Below are 14532 nucleotides of genomic sequence, written 5' to 3' on the forward strand. Positions count from 1 at the left end.
GGGTCCTTAAAAATTGAAATAATGTTTTTGTTGGAAAATAATGATATTTCTGGTGTTAGTAAAATGCAGCCAGCCATGTGGACGATTGTAGGTCTTCCACCAGACTGACTCTAGGTGTTAAGGCAGTCATTGTTGTTCTCCTCCTCAAACGAGGAGGAGCATGGATCGGACCAAGATGCGGATTGGTGATTAATCATACTTTTAATGAAAACAGCAAACACGACACTACAAAACTACAAAACAACAAACTAACAAACCTTCAACCGTCCTGTGTGGCCCAAACACTGACACAGGAACAAACACCCACAAAACACCAGTGAAACCCTGGCTGCCTTTGTATGACTCTCAATTAGAGACAAACAATACACACCTGTCTCTAATTGAGAATCATACCAGGCCGAACACAAAACCCCACATAGAAATACAAACATAGACAAACCCACCCAACTCACGCCCTGACCAACTAAAATGAATACAAAACAAAGGAAAACAGGTCAGGAACGTGACACTAGGTGCCATTTTTTAAGACCAGAGTGGTTGGTAGGTGATGCAACTGCAACCCCTCTATGGTCTAGAAGAGGAGGTTGTGAATAATCTACAGCCTCATCTTTCAGCACTAAACTATTTGCTTTCTTTTCTCCTCACTGTTTAATCTTCCTTCAATGTGATTAAAGGCTGACTCAGTGTTTCCACTGTCTGAAAATAGACTCACTGTTAGTTGCTGATCTATAGAAGTGTTATGAAAACTCACTTTTTATATGGAGGGGGGGGGGGGGGAGAAGGGTGGGGTGAGAAAGATGGCTATGTCTCCTGAATCTCTGTCCCAGAGGAAATAGACCAAAATGCTGCAGACACACGAATAGGATTATGGGCAGAATTATTGACAGGCTCAGCACTGTTGTGACAGAGAGAGAGAGAGGAGGGGAGAGGGAGGGAGAGGTAGAGAGATGGGAGTGGCAGAGATGGAGAGCGATGGGAGTGGCAGAGAAGGAGAGAGATGGGAGTAACAGAGAGGGAGAGAGATGGGAGTAACAGAGAGGGAGAGAGATGGGAGTAACAGAGAGGGAGAGAGATGGGAGTGACAGAGAGGGAGAGAGATGGGAGTAACAGAGGGGGAGAGAGATGGGAGTAACAGAGAGGGAGAGAGATGAGAGTGGCAGAGAGGGAGAGAGATGGGAGTAACAGAGAGGGAGAGAGATGGGAGTAACAGAGAGGGAGAGAGATGGGAGTGACAGAGAGGGAGAGAGATGGGAGTAACAGAGAGGGAGAGAGATGGGAGTGACAGAGAGGGAGAGAGATGGGAGTGGCAGAGAGGGAGAGAGATGGGAGTGACAGAGAGGGAGAGAGATGGGAGTAACAGAGAGGGAGAGAGATGGGAGTGGCAGAGAGGGAGAGAGATGGGAGTGGCAGAGAGGGAGAGAGATGGGAGTGGCAGAGAGGGAGAGAGATGGGAGTGGCAGAGAGGGAGAGAGATGGGAGTGGCAGAGAGGGAGAGAGATGGGAGTAACAGAGAGGGAGAGAGATGGGAGTGGCAGAGAGGGAGAGAGATGGGAGTGGCAGAGAGGGAGAGAGATGGGAGTAACGGAGAGGGAGAGAGATGGGAGTGGCAGAGAGGGAGAGAGATGGGAGTGGCAGAGAGGGAGAGAGATGGGAGTAACAGAGAGGGAGAGAGATGGGAGTGGCAGAGAGGGAGAGAGATGGGAGTGGCAGAGAGGGAGAGAGATGGGAGTAACAGAGAGGGAGAGAGATGGGAGTAACAGAGAGGGAGAGAGATGGGAGTAACAGAGAGGGAGAGAGATGGGAGTAACAGAGAGGGAGAGAGATCGGAGTGGCAGAGAGGGAGAGAGATGGGAGTGGCAGAGAGGGAGAGAGATGGGAGTAACAGAGAGGGAGAGAGATGGGAGTGGCAGAGAGGGAGAGAGATGGGAGTGGCAGAGAGGGAGAGAGATGGGAGTAACAGAGAGGGAGAGAGATGGGAGTAACAGAGAGGGAGAGAGATGGGAGTGGCAGAGAGGGATAGACCCCAGTGGAAAGAAAATATCACAGCTATAATTGACATTTCACCCTCTAATGCCTCTCACAAGTCGTCTAGGGCTTCGTGCCTGGGCTAAGTGTGCGTGGGCCGCGGGTGGAGGAGAGGAGGATGGGAAGAGAGATGGCTGGGTAATGCTACAGGAGTGTGTGAAAGAGAGAGAGCCTGGGGTTGAGGACGAGGACGAGAAGAGCGATGGGTGGGTAATTCCAGTATGATGGAGACCCCCATTTGCCTTTCGGCACTTTGCCAGGTTCGCCCCCGACAAACAGCGGCTGTGGAACAGACTGCATGCCCTGAGTCATTCAGCAGAGTGAAAGTGGATGGGTCGGGACTATAGGACTTTTACCTCATCTGTCTGTGTGTGTGTGTCATAAGCATCACTACCTGACTACGTTCCCTGTTAGCGGGGAGGAGGACACCAGTAACAAAGGCCTTTTATAGCCAACTTTGAGGAGAGCTTTACAGTTTGACCCCAGGAAGACTAGGCATCAGCTAACAGGGAATCCACTAACTCTATGAATGTCACTCAAGTTATTTATTTCATGGTAACCCAACTTTTAGTTGTTTTGGTTTGCTGCCATGCTGAGGAATACTTTCAGCCAGGACCTGCGTAGCTTGCTGCTGACTGATGTAGGTGAGGAAATAAAACAACAACAGCACAAAGGAGAGATGTAACCTGTCACAATAAAATAACAACACAACAGAGAGATATTGGGGAGTCTATCTAATAGCATGGAATGATTAGCACATGTCTGCACTACCATGTATTTAAAGCAACAAAGTAACACAAGGCAAGCTGTAACAACAAATTAACTCAAGTTAGAAACCACTTAGAAAGGTGTTATTCAATATGCTAACGCTTGGTTAGCGTCTCTAAACAAAAAGTTCAGCCTGTATTTTAAATATACTTGCCGCCTTTCTTATTTTGATATTATTGACCTGTGTAACATTCCCCATGTATCTAATCATCTTCAGGCTACTTTCATCAGTAAGAAGAGATATTTTGATTGGGATATAGTTGATGACAATAATTATTGTTGTATTTTCTCACAAGACTCAGATTAGGCTCGGATTTGTAATGGGGTTAAATTGTAACATTTGTTACAACCCCTTACCTAAAATTCTGCGAGGGTACATGGACATGTTACTGTAGTTGTCAACCCATAGTCGATCTAGTGGTTTACAGTGCCTTCTGTTCATAACCTACACTGCATCTTCACACCAAAGATACACACTGGAAGTTCCTTACATTTTAACAGTATCTATCAAACTGAAATCAGAATTGCTAGAGTCAAATTTGTTAGCTCACAAAAAATTTGTTTGGACATTTTAAACGTTGCTAGTTGTTTATTTGAACCTAGAAGTGCCGAACACCCTCAAACCCATAATGTGCATAATTTGTCCCACTGTGCTTGCCATAGCTTAATATTGGGCTCATTTGAATGGTAATCAAAGCAACCGACAATTTTTTTTTTGTATCAAATAAAAACGTACAGACAAAAGTTGAGGAGTGAAGTCAGGGAGGTGCATCTGTGACACCCGAAAGTTGGACACTGATGTGGTTTTCCAACAGCAAGGCTCAGTGCAACATGGCAGTGTTACAAAGAAAAATGTTTACAAACAATGATCATTTCAAAATATACATGTCTCCAACCCCCATATCACAGTCACAAACTGGAAATGCACTACCGTTCAAAAGTGTGGGGTCACTTAGAAATGTCCTTGTTTTTTAAAGAAAAGCAAATGTTTTGTCCATTAAAACAACATCAAATTGATCCTAAATACAGTGTAGACATTGTTAATGTTGTAAATTATTATTGTTGCTGGAAACAGCATTTTTTAAACGGAATATCTACATAGGCGTACAGAAGCCCATTATCAGCAACCATCACTCCTGTGTTCCAATGGCACGTTATGTTAGCTAATCCAAGTTTATAATTTTAAAAGGCTAATTGATCATTAGAAAATCCTTTGCAATTATTTTAGCACAGCTGAAAACTGTTGTTCTGATTAAAGTAATAAAATTGGCCTTCTTTCGACTAGTCGAGTATCTGGAGCATCAGCATTTGTGGGTTCGATTACAGGCTCAAAATGGCCAGAAACAAAGCACTTTCTTCTGAAACTCGTCAGTCTATTCTTGTTCTGAGAAATGATGGCTATGCCATGTGAGAAATTGCCAAAAAACTGAAGATCTCATACAATGCTGTGTACTACTCCCTGGGAGGCTCTGATGCACAACTGAGCAAGAGGACAAGTACATTAGCGTGTCTAGTTTGAGAAACAGACACCCTACAAGTCCTCAACTGGTAGAAAATACATATCTCAGTCTGGCCAATAAAAATAAAAGATGAAGATGGGCAAAAGAACACAGACACTGGACAGAGGAACTCTGCCTAGAAGAGCAGCATCCCAGAGTCGCCTCTTCACTGTTGACTTTGAGACTGCTGTTTTGTCTCTACCTTCTTGACCTTCATTTAACTAGGCAAGTCAATACTGTAGCAAAAGCAGCAACAACTGTAACTAACTCAAGATAGAGCAGAGCCTTTCGTTTCCAATGTGAGCAAATTAATCATAGCGGGCAGAATAGGCAAGGTAGGGGCAGAACCAAGCACAAATAGTGAGATCCTATTGGCGGATTCTAGCATTTATTTGCATATGTTAGGTAACGCCTTCTCTGTAAAGTCCGAAAGAACGCAATTTATTTAAACTTTGGCAAAGGGTAAAGTGTACAAAACACAGTCCATTCTATTTTTTGTAGATTCTAGTTTTGTAAACAAAAAACTGTACGGAGATCAAATGTCTTATCGATGAGAAAATGTGCAGAATGTTGGCCAAAATCAATCTGGCTCAAGCTTCCCCCCTGAAGCTGGGCGAAACCCTGGGTTTCCTTTCATCACCAAATTTGGTAGCGAGTGGAAAGCCAAAAGGATGCTTCACATTTATACATCCGGTGAAATATCTGGCACGTTGTTCTATCGATTCAATAAAATTTGCTTTAACGGCATGACGTAACAATGTACATATTGCCAAAGCGTACTTTGGAGATTATTAAGTGATACCTTTACAATATTAACAATTCAAATAATAATTAATATATCTGTAATTTTGCTCCACGTCGGCTGCACATGCGCACTAGTGACCTGCTAGAGATGAAAGAATAGGGACCAGTAAGAATGCTGGATGAAGGAATTACATATTTAAAACAATACATTTCGCTTGGAAGTACATAATCTGGGTGAAAATATGTTTATGAAACTAAAGCAAAAGATAAACGAGGAGCAATCGGTGCAAAGGAATGCGCAGTCACCGCAACAGGCCCAGCAGGTTGGTTCAGCTAACGCTAGCTAGTTGTCAGGCTCAGCTGGTCGAGCTACAGCGTTAGCATGCTAGCTAAAGTTAGCGCAGAAGAAAGTATTTTGATTTGGGAAGTTAGCTAGATAACTAGAACCCAAGTCTAGGCTTGCTTGCTATCTTATTGTTTTCGGTTAAACACAACATGTATAACCGCACTCATGTCTAGCTAGTATCTCCCTACTAATTGTACTATTCTGTAAAACGAAACGAATGTCTAACTAGTTACTGCTTATAATCGATAGTCTGAGCAGGTCAGAACTAAAGTGCGACAGTGCGACACAAACAACAACATAGAGTTACACATGGAATAAACGAACATAGAGTCAATAACACAATAGAGAAAACAGTATATATACAGTGTGTGCAATTGAGGTGAGGTAAGGCAGTAAATAGGCCATAGTGGCGAAATAATTACAATTTAGCAATTAACACAGACACCACATCCTGCTCCACCACTACCCTGCTTATACCACTACAGAGACCACATCTTGCTCCACCACTACCCTGCTTATACCACTACAGAGACCACATCCTGCTCCACCACTACCCTGCTTATACCACTACAGAGACCACATCCAGCTCCTCCACTACCCTGCTTATACCACTACAGATACCACATCCTGCTCCACCACTACCCTGCTTATACCACTACAGAGACCACATCCTGCTCCACCACTACCCTGCTTATACCACTACAGAGACCACATCCTGCTCCACCACTACCCTGCTTATACCACTACAGAGACCACATCCAGCTCCTCCACTACCCTGCTTATACCACTACAGATACCACATCCTGCTCTACCTCTACCCTGCTTATACCACTACAGACACCACATCCTGCTCCTCCACTACCCTGCTTATACCACTACAGACACCACATCCAGCTCCTCCACTACCCTGCTTATACCACTACAGATACCACATCCTGCTCCACCTCTACCCTGCTTATACCACTACAGACACCACATCCTGCTCCACCACTACCCTGCTTATACCACTACAGACACCACATCCTGCTTATACCACTACAGACACCACATCCTGCTTATACCACTACAGACACCACATCCTGCTCCTCCACTACCCTGCTTATACCACTACAGATACCACATCCTGCTCCACCACTACCCTGCTTATACCACTACAGACACCACATCCTGCTTATACCACTACAGACACCACATCCTGCTCCACCACTACCCTGCTTATACCACTACAGATACCACATCCTGCTCCACCACTACCCTGCTTATACCACTACAGACACCACATCCTGCTTATACCACTACAGACACCACATCCTGCTCCACCACTACCCTGCTTATACCACTACAGATACCACATCCTGCTTATACCACTACAGACACCACATCCTGCTCCACCACTACCCTGCTTAGACAACATCCTGCTCCACCACTACCCTGCTTATACCACTACAGACACCACATCCTGCTTATACCACTACAGATACCACATCCTGCTCCTCCACTACCCTGCTTATACCACTACAGAGACCACATCCTGCTCCACTTCTACCCTGCTTATACCACTACAGACACCACATCCTGCTCCACTTCTACCCTGCTTATACCACTACAGAGACCACATCCTGCTCCACCACTACCCTGCTTATACCACTACAGACACCACATCCTGCTTATACCACTACAGACACCACATCCTGCTCCTCCTCTACCCTGCTTATACCACTACAGTCACCACATCCAGCTCCTCCACTACCCTGCTTATACCACTACAGAGACCACATCCTGCTCCTCCTCTACCCTGCTTATACCACTACAGACACCACATCCTGCTCCACCACTACCCTGCTTATACCACTACAGACACCACATCCTGCTCCACCACTACCCTGCTTATACCACTACAGACACCACATCCTGCTCCTCCACTACCCTGCTTATACCACTACAGACACCACATCCTGCTCCACCTCTACCCTGCTTATACCACTACAGACACCACATCCTGCTCCACTTCTACCCTGCTTATACCACTACAGACACCACATCCTGCTTATACCACTACAGACACAACATCCTGCTCCACCACTACCCTGCTTATACCACTACAGACACCTCATCCTGCTCCACCACTACCCTGCTTATACCACTACAGACACCACATCCTGCTCCTCCACTACCCTGCTTATACCACTACAGACACCTCATCCTGCTCCACCACTACCCTGCTTAGACAACATCCTGCTCCACCACTACCCTGCTTATACCACTACAGAGACCACATCCAGCTCCTCCACTACCCTGCTTATACCACTACAGAGACCACATCCTGCTCCACCACTACCCTGCTTAGACAACATCCTGCTCCACCACTACCCTGCTTATACCACTACAGACACCACATCCTGCTTATACCACTACAGACACCCCATCCTGCTCCACCACTACCCTGCTTCGACAACATCCTGCTCCACCACTACCCTGCTTATACCACTACAGAGACCACATCCTGCTCCTCCTCTACCCTGCTTATACCACTACAGACACCACATCCTGCTCCTCCTCTACCCTGCTTATACCACTACAGTCACCACATCCTGCTCCACCACTACCCTGCTTATACCACTACAGAGACCACATCCTGCTCCACCACTACCCTGCTTATACCACTACAGAGACCACATCCTGCTCCTCCACTACCCTGCTTATACCACTACAGACACAACATCCTGCTCCTCCACTACCCTGCTTATACCACTACAGACACCACATCCTGCTCCTCCACTACCCTGCTTATACCTATCCAGCCCCCTCAGATCTTCCATTATTGATGGGGAAGTAGTAGGGAGCAAACTGGATGAACGGTTGGTAGCTGTCGCTTACACACTGTGACAGACTGTGCGAGACTGCATCCTTCAGTCTTCACATCCAGAGTGCCAGTACTATTTACCATAGTGATTCTGTCTGTTTCATTCCAGGAAGATGTTATCTTGCCCTTGTTTACGTCCCTTCTTCGATCTGAGACAATCGGTTAGTTGTAGGCTAAGCAACAGCTCCACCTAGTCTCCTCCATTACTGCCTTCACATGTCCTGTCAGACCTGGAAAAGAGGGCTGAGTGAAGGGAACATCTTCCTAGAATGATCCACAGCTCACTTCCTGTATCGGACTGTGCCTTGTCTAGCACACAAGGCCTAACCTAGACAGGGTCCTAGACAGGATTGTGGAATGACTGGGTGTGGTTGTAGATGGTGTGGCAATGGGGATGTGTTGTAGAATGACACCAGTACAGCAGGACGTTAGGCCATACATAACTGATTCAGGCCTGTGTTCCACCACTCTGTCTTTTCTTTGTGTGCCTGTGAGGCAGGGTCAGTGGTTTGACCTATAAAACACACTAGGCCTGAACTCTGGCCCAAAGGCAAATGACTGTTTATTGTAGTCAAAGCAGACCCAGCTTTGTAGCCTTACAGCAGACCAAACACATTGTGAAGTGTGTCCTTTCATCTGTGTCACAAAAAGCTTCCTCTCATATATAGGTTACCACTTTGTGAACTGGGATTGCTGCTGTGTAGTGATTCAATATTTTCAGGTCATTCTATGAAGCGTTATCTAAAGTAGACTATTTAATTTTCTTGGTTTCATAGACACTGTATTTTGACCCTTAAAATAAATATAAAACTTATTTTCTAGTATGATCAATATGAGACATGCTCAGATAAAAGTAATCCTGACTATGCAATATGTCTGTTGCCAAAAGACTAATAGGAAGGAGGAGAGTGAACAGGAGGAGGAAAGAGTTAACAAATGGTCTGAACCATCCAGCCAACGGTCACAATACTTGACTAGGACATGTCAATACTATGCTCCAGCTAGCCTACAATAGCATCCCGCTGCAGTGACACACATGTACAGCAATGCCAAGCCTTTGACCTTCAACATCTTCAGCTGCTGGCTCCTAATTGAGTTGGACTGTTTGTTTGTTATGGCTGCTGAGCAGAAAAATTGCTACCAATTGTAGTTTGTAATGGCTACCACTTGTAGTTCTATTTGGACCCCTCTATGTTCTGTTACTATACGCGTAAACTACAGTAGAGAGATGCCTTCTATGTTGTAGTTTAACCCGCTGTTTTCTCCAGGTTTGCATGAGGGTACCCAACTACAGTACCCTGCATTGCTCCTGTCCTAGCAATACTGATCTTCAGAGCCATGTATATTAGATGGCTCTGCTAATATTGCTTGACCCTATACAGAGTCATCAGGGCGTAGCAGTACAGTGGTGGCTGGGTGTGGGACATATGGAAGACTAACAGGTCCAGGTACCAGGGCTGCGTCTGACATGGCACCCATTTTTATTCCCTGTTCTACATGGCCCCTATATAGTGCACTACTCTTTCAACAGGGTCCATATTCAAAAGTAGTGCACTTTATAGGGAATAGGCTGCTTGGGCCTGGTCCAAGTAGTTCACTATCTATGTTATAGAGTGCCATTTCAGAGACACCCCTGGCTAACCCCTGGCTATGTTTGTTCTAACCTCTTTCTCTCCTGCCATAGAGAGGCACCACAGGATCCCCCAGAGGAAGCATCAATGGAGATGGGAGGGCTTCTCCTCAGGTAAGTTCATACCCATCCTCCTAACACCTTCCTCTAGCTTGTTCAACCTTTTTACCTTCTCCTTTAAATGTGGCTGTTATGTCCTGATTTCAGAACAGGTAAAGCAACTAAGAATGAAGGTTAAGATGCTATGAGAGTGAATCATCTGCAGAGGTAATGGAAGAAGCATTCTGATAGACATCTGTTTAACAGAAGGAGTGGCTTTGTTCTTTAACCCTCACGCTTATCCCATGTCTCTAGCAAAGGCTATGTACATTTACATGCATTTCAGTTCAGTGTAGTTGACTGTCATGGAAATGAATGAAGTAATACACTCCACTGTCCTGTCAGTAATACACTCCACTGTCCTGTCAGTGATACACTCCGCTGTCCTGTCAGTAATACACTCCACTGTCCTGTCAGTAATACACTCCACTGTCCTGTCAGTAATACACTCCACTGTCCTGTCAGTAATACACTCCACTGTCCTGTCAGTAATACACTCCACTGTCCTGTCAGTAATACACTCCACTGTCCTGTCAGTAATACACTCCACTGTCCTGTCAGTAATACACTCCGCTGTCCTGTCAGTAATACACTCCACTATCCTGTCAGTAATACACTCCACTATCCTGTCCTGTCAGTAATACACTCCACTGTCCTGTCAGTAATACACTCCACTGTCCTGTCAGTAATACACTCCACTATCCTGTCAGTAATACACTCCACTGTCCTGTCAGTAATACACTCCACTGTCCTGTCAGTAATACACTCCACTGTCCTGTCAGTAATACACTCCGCTGTCCTGTCAGTAATACACTCCACTGTCCTGTCAGTAATACACTCCGCTGTCCTGTCAGTAATACACTCCGCTGTCCTGTCAGTAATACACTCCGCTGTCCTGTCAGTAATACACTCCGCTGTCCTGTCAGTAATACACTCCGCTATCCTGTCAGTAATACACTCCGCTGTCCTGTCAGTAATACACTCCGCTGTCCTGTCAGTAATACACTCCGCTGTCCTGTCAGTAATACACTCCGCTGTCCTGTCAGTAATACACTCCGCTGTCCTGTCAGTAATACACTCCGCTGTCCTGTCAGTAATACACTCCACTGTCCTGTCAGTAATACACTCCGCTGTCCTGTCAGTAATACACTCCGCTATCCTGTCAGTAATACACTCCACTGTCCTGTCAGTAATACACTCCACTGTCCTGTCAGTAATACACTCCGCTGTCCTGTCAGTAATACACTCCACTATCCTGTCAGTAATACACTCCACTATCCTGTCAGTAATACACTCCACTGTCCTGTCAGTAATACACTCCACTGTCCTGTCAGTAATACACTCCACTGTCCTGTCAGTAATACACTCCGCTGTCCTGTCAGTAATACACTCCGCTATCCTGTCAGTAATACACTCCACTATCCTGTCAGTAATACACTCCACTGTCCTGTCAGTAATACACTCCGCTGTCCTGTCAGTAATACACTCCGCTGTCCTGTCAGTAATACACTCCACTGTCCTGTCAGTAATACACTCCACTGTCCTGTCAGTAATACACTCCACTGTCCTGTCAGTAATACACTCCACTGTCCTGTCAGTAATACACTCCACTGTCCTGTCAGTAATACACTCCACTGTCCTGTCAGTAATACACTCCACTGTCCTGTCAGTAATACACTCCACTGTCCTGTCAGTAATACACTCCACTGTCCTGTCAGTAATACACTCCACTGTCCTGTCAGTAATACACTCCACTGTCCTGTCAGTAATACACTCCACTGTCCTGTCAGTAATACACTCCACTGTCCTGTCAGTAATACACTCCACTGTCCTGTCAGTAATACACTCCACTGTCCTGTCAGTAATACACTCCACTGTCCTGTCAGTAATACACTCCACTGTCCTGTCAGTAATACACTCCACTGTCCTGTCAGTAATACACTCCACTGTCCTGTCAGTAATACACTCCGCTGTCCTGTCAGTAATACACTCCGCTGTCCTGTCAGTAATACACTCCGCTGTCCTGTCAGTAATACACTCCGCTGTCCTGTCAGTAATACACTCCGCTGTCCTGTCAGTAATACACTCCGCTGTCCTGTCAGTAATACACTCCGCTGTCCTGTCAGTAATACACTCCGCTGTCCTGTCAGTAATACACTCCACTGTCCTGTCAGTAATACACTCCACTGTCCTGTCAGTAATACACTCCACTATCCTGTCAGTAATACACTCCACTATCCTGTCAGTAATACACTCCACTGTCCTGTCAGTAATACACTCCACTGTCCTGTCAGTAATACACTCCACTGTCCTGTCAGTAATACACTCCGCTGTCCTGTCAGTAATACACTCCACTGTCCTGTCAGTAATACACTCCGCTGTCCTGTCAGTAATACACTCCACTGTCCTGTCAGTAATACACTCCACTGTCCTGTCAGTCAAAGTGTAATAACTATGCAATCAGTAGGTGATTATGGTTTAAGCAAGTAATGATGTACCAGTCACCATGATCTAGAGCAGGAAGTTAGGCTGCTGTATGTCTATAACACACCTCTATGATCGACCAGTCACCATGATCAGTCCTCTCTCTCTCTTCCAGTCGATCTCTAATACGGATGACTAGAGTAGGCTCTTGGCCTGCTATGCATACATGTCCAGGTTTGATTTACCTTTCTAACCATTGTCTTTATCTCTTCATCGGCTTCTCTCTTTTTGTCTGTCTGTCTGTCTCTGTCTGTGTCCATCGTCTGTCTGTCTCTGTCTGTCTCTCTCGCTCGCTCTGTGTTCACTCCCCCCGCCCAGTTGGTCACCACCTACAGAACGGTACAGAGAGAGAAAGAGAAAAGCCAGGTCATTTTCCTAAACCGCCTCAATACCAGATTACATATAGATATGCTGTGTACTATTGGAGGATGGGAAACACTTCTATCCACACTCACTGAATGCTTCTCATTAACTACACTGATGTGGTCTCTTCTGCTTTTCTCCTCAGACCATTCTGAGCCATAGTCAAGACAAAGCCCTCCGTAGGATAGGGGAGTTGAGAGAGGTACGAGTAGGACCATCATCTCTATCTGATAAATACCTGTAAAATGTTTAACTCGATCAAAGTACGGTTTATGGGGTCTTATTTTAGTCCAAAAGCACTCTGTTATTACCCGTTACTCTCTCTGCTTGAACTCAAAAGCTTTTAAGACGCAGACCACCCCTGAGTCACAGCAGTAGAGTTGGAACTCCTGAATTCTTTATCGGTCATGACAAAAAAAACAGGCTGAGCTACAGGAAGGAAGACAGGAGCAGGAGGTCAGCTAAGACAAGGAAAGAGAGGATGGAGCAGAATGTCAGCTAAGACAAGGAAAGAGAGGATGGAGTAGGAGGTCAGCTAAGCCAAGGAAAGAGAGGATGGAGCAGAATGTCAGCTAAGACAAGGAAAGAGAGGATGGAGCAGGAGGTCAGCTAAGCCAAGGAAAGAGAGGATGGAGCAGGAGGTCAGCTAAGCCAAGGAAAGAGGATGGAGCAGGAGGTCAGCTAAGACAAGGAAAGAGAGGATGGAGCAGGAGGTCAGCTAAGCCAAGGAAAGAGAGGATGGAGCAGAATGTCAGCTAAGACAAGGAAAGAGAGGATGGAGCAGGAGGTCAGCTAAGCCAAGGAAAGAGAGGATGGAGCAGGAGGTCAGCTAAGCCAAGGAAAGAGAGGATGGAGCAGGAGGTCAGCTAAGACAAGGAAAGAGAGGATGGAGCAGGAGGTCAGCTAAGACAAGGAAAGAGAGGATGGAGCAGGAGGTCAGCTAAGCCAAGGAAAGAGAGGATGGAGCAGGAGGTCAGCTAAGCCAAGGAAAGAGGATGGAGCAGGAGGTCAGCTAAGCCAAGGAAAGAGAGGATGGAGCAGGAGGTCAGCTAAGACAAGGAAAGAGGATGGAGCAGAATGTCAGCTAAGCCAAGGAAAGAGAGGATGGAGCAGGAGGTCAGCTAAGCCAAGGAAAGAGAGGATGGAGCAGAATGTCAGCTAAGACAAGGAAAGAGAGGATGGAGCAGGAGGTCAGCTAAGCCAAGGAAAGAGAGGATGGAGCAGGAGGTCAGCTAAGCCAAGGAAAGAGGATGGAGCAGGAGGTCAGCTAAGACAAGGAAAGAGAGGATGGAGCAGGAGGTCAGCTAAGCCAAGGAAAGAGAGGATGGAGCAGAATGTCAGCTAAGACAAGGAAAGAGAGGATGGAGCAGGAGGTCAGCTAAGCCAAGGAAAGAGAGGATGGAGCAGGAGGTCAGCTAAGCCAAGGAAAGAGAGGATGGAGCAGGAGGTCAGCTAAGACAAGGAAAGAGAGGATGGAGCAGGAGGTCAGCTAAGACAAGGAAAGAGAGGATGGAGCAGGAGGTCAGCTAAGCCAAGGAAAGAGAGGATGGAGCAGGAGGTCAGCTAAGCCAAGGAAAGAGAGGATGGAGCAGAATGTCAGCTAAGACAAGGAAAGAGAGGATGGAGCAGGAGGTCAGCTAAGCCAAGGAAAGAGAGGATGGAGCAGGAGGTCAGCTAAGCCAAGGAAAGAGGATGGAGCAGGAGGTCAGCT

The 14532-nt window shown here is 46.1% G+C and overlaps 1 protein-coding gene across 6 annotated transcripts in view; it reads left to right on the plus strand.

Annotated features, from left to right (window-relative positions):
• Window positions 1-5150: 5150 nt before the first annotated feature.
• Window positions 5151-14532, plus strand: part of LOC129862938 (golgin subfamily A member 4-like) — a 54684-nt gene continuing 45302 nt past the window's right edge. For 2 of the 6 annotated variants that reach the window (XR_008760852.1, XM_055935045.1), the window contains exons 1-4: window positions 5151-5359; window positions 9930-9989; window positions 12777-12824; window positions 12967-13023. Coding sequence is in view for 3 of the 6 variants with exons in the window: in XM_055935045.1 (XP_055791020.1) it covers window positions 5279-5359; window positions 9930-9989; window positions 12777-12824; window positions 12967-13023 (246 nt within the window). In the remaining 3 variants the exon portion in view is untranslated. Of the gene's footprint in view, window positions 5360-9929; window positions 9990-10082; window positions 10143-12776; window positions 12825-12966; window positions 13024-14532 lie in introns of those variants that run through there. The other 4 variants (XM_055935062.1, XM_055935055.1, XM_055935064.1 and 1 more) reach the window with 4 other exon arrangements.

This window comes from Salvelinus fontinalis, chromosome 1 (assembly GCF_029448725.1).
Source record: "Salvelinus fontinalis isolate EN_2023a chromosome 1, ASM2944872v1, whole genome shotgun sequence".
Lineage (NCBI taxonomy): Eukaryota > Metazoa > Chordata > Actinopteri > Salmoniformes > Salmonidae > Salvelinus > Salvelinus fontinalis.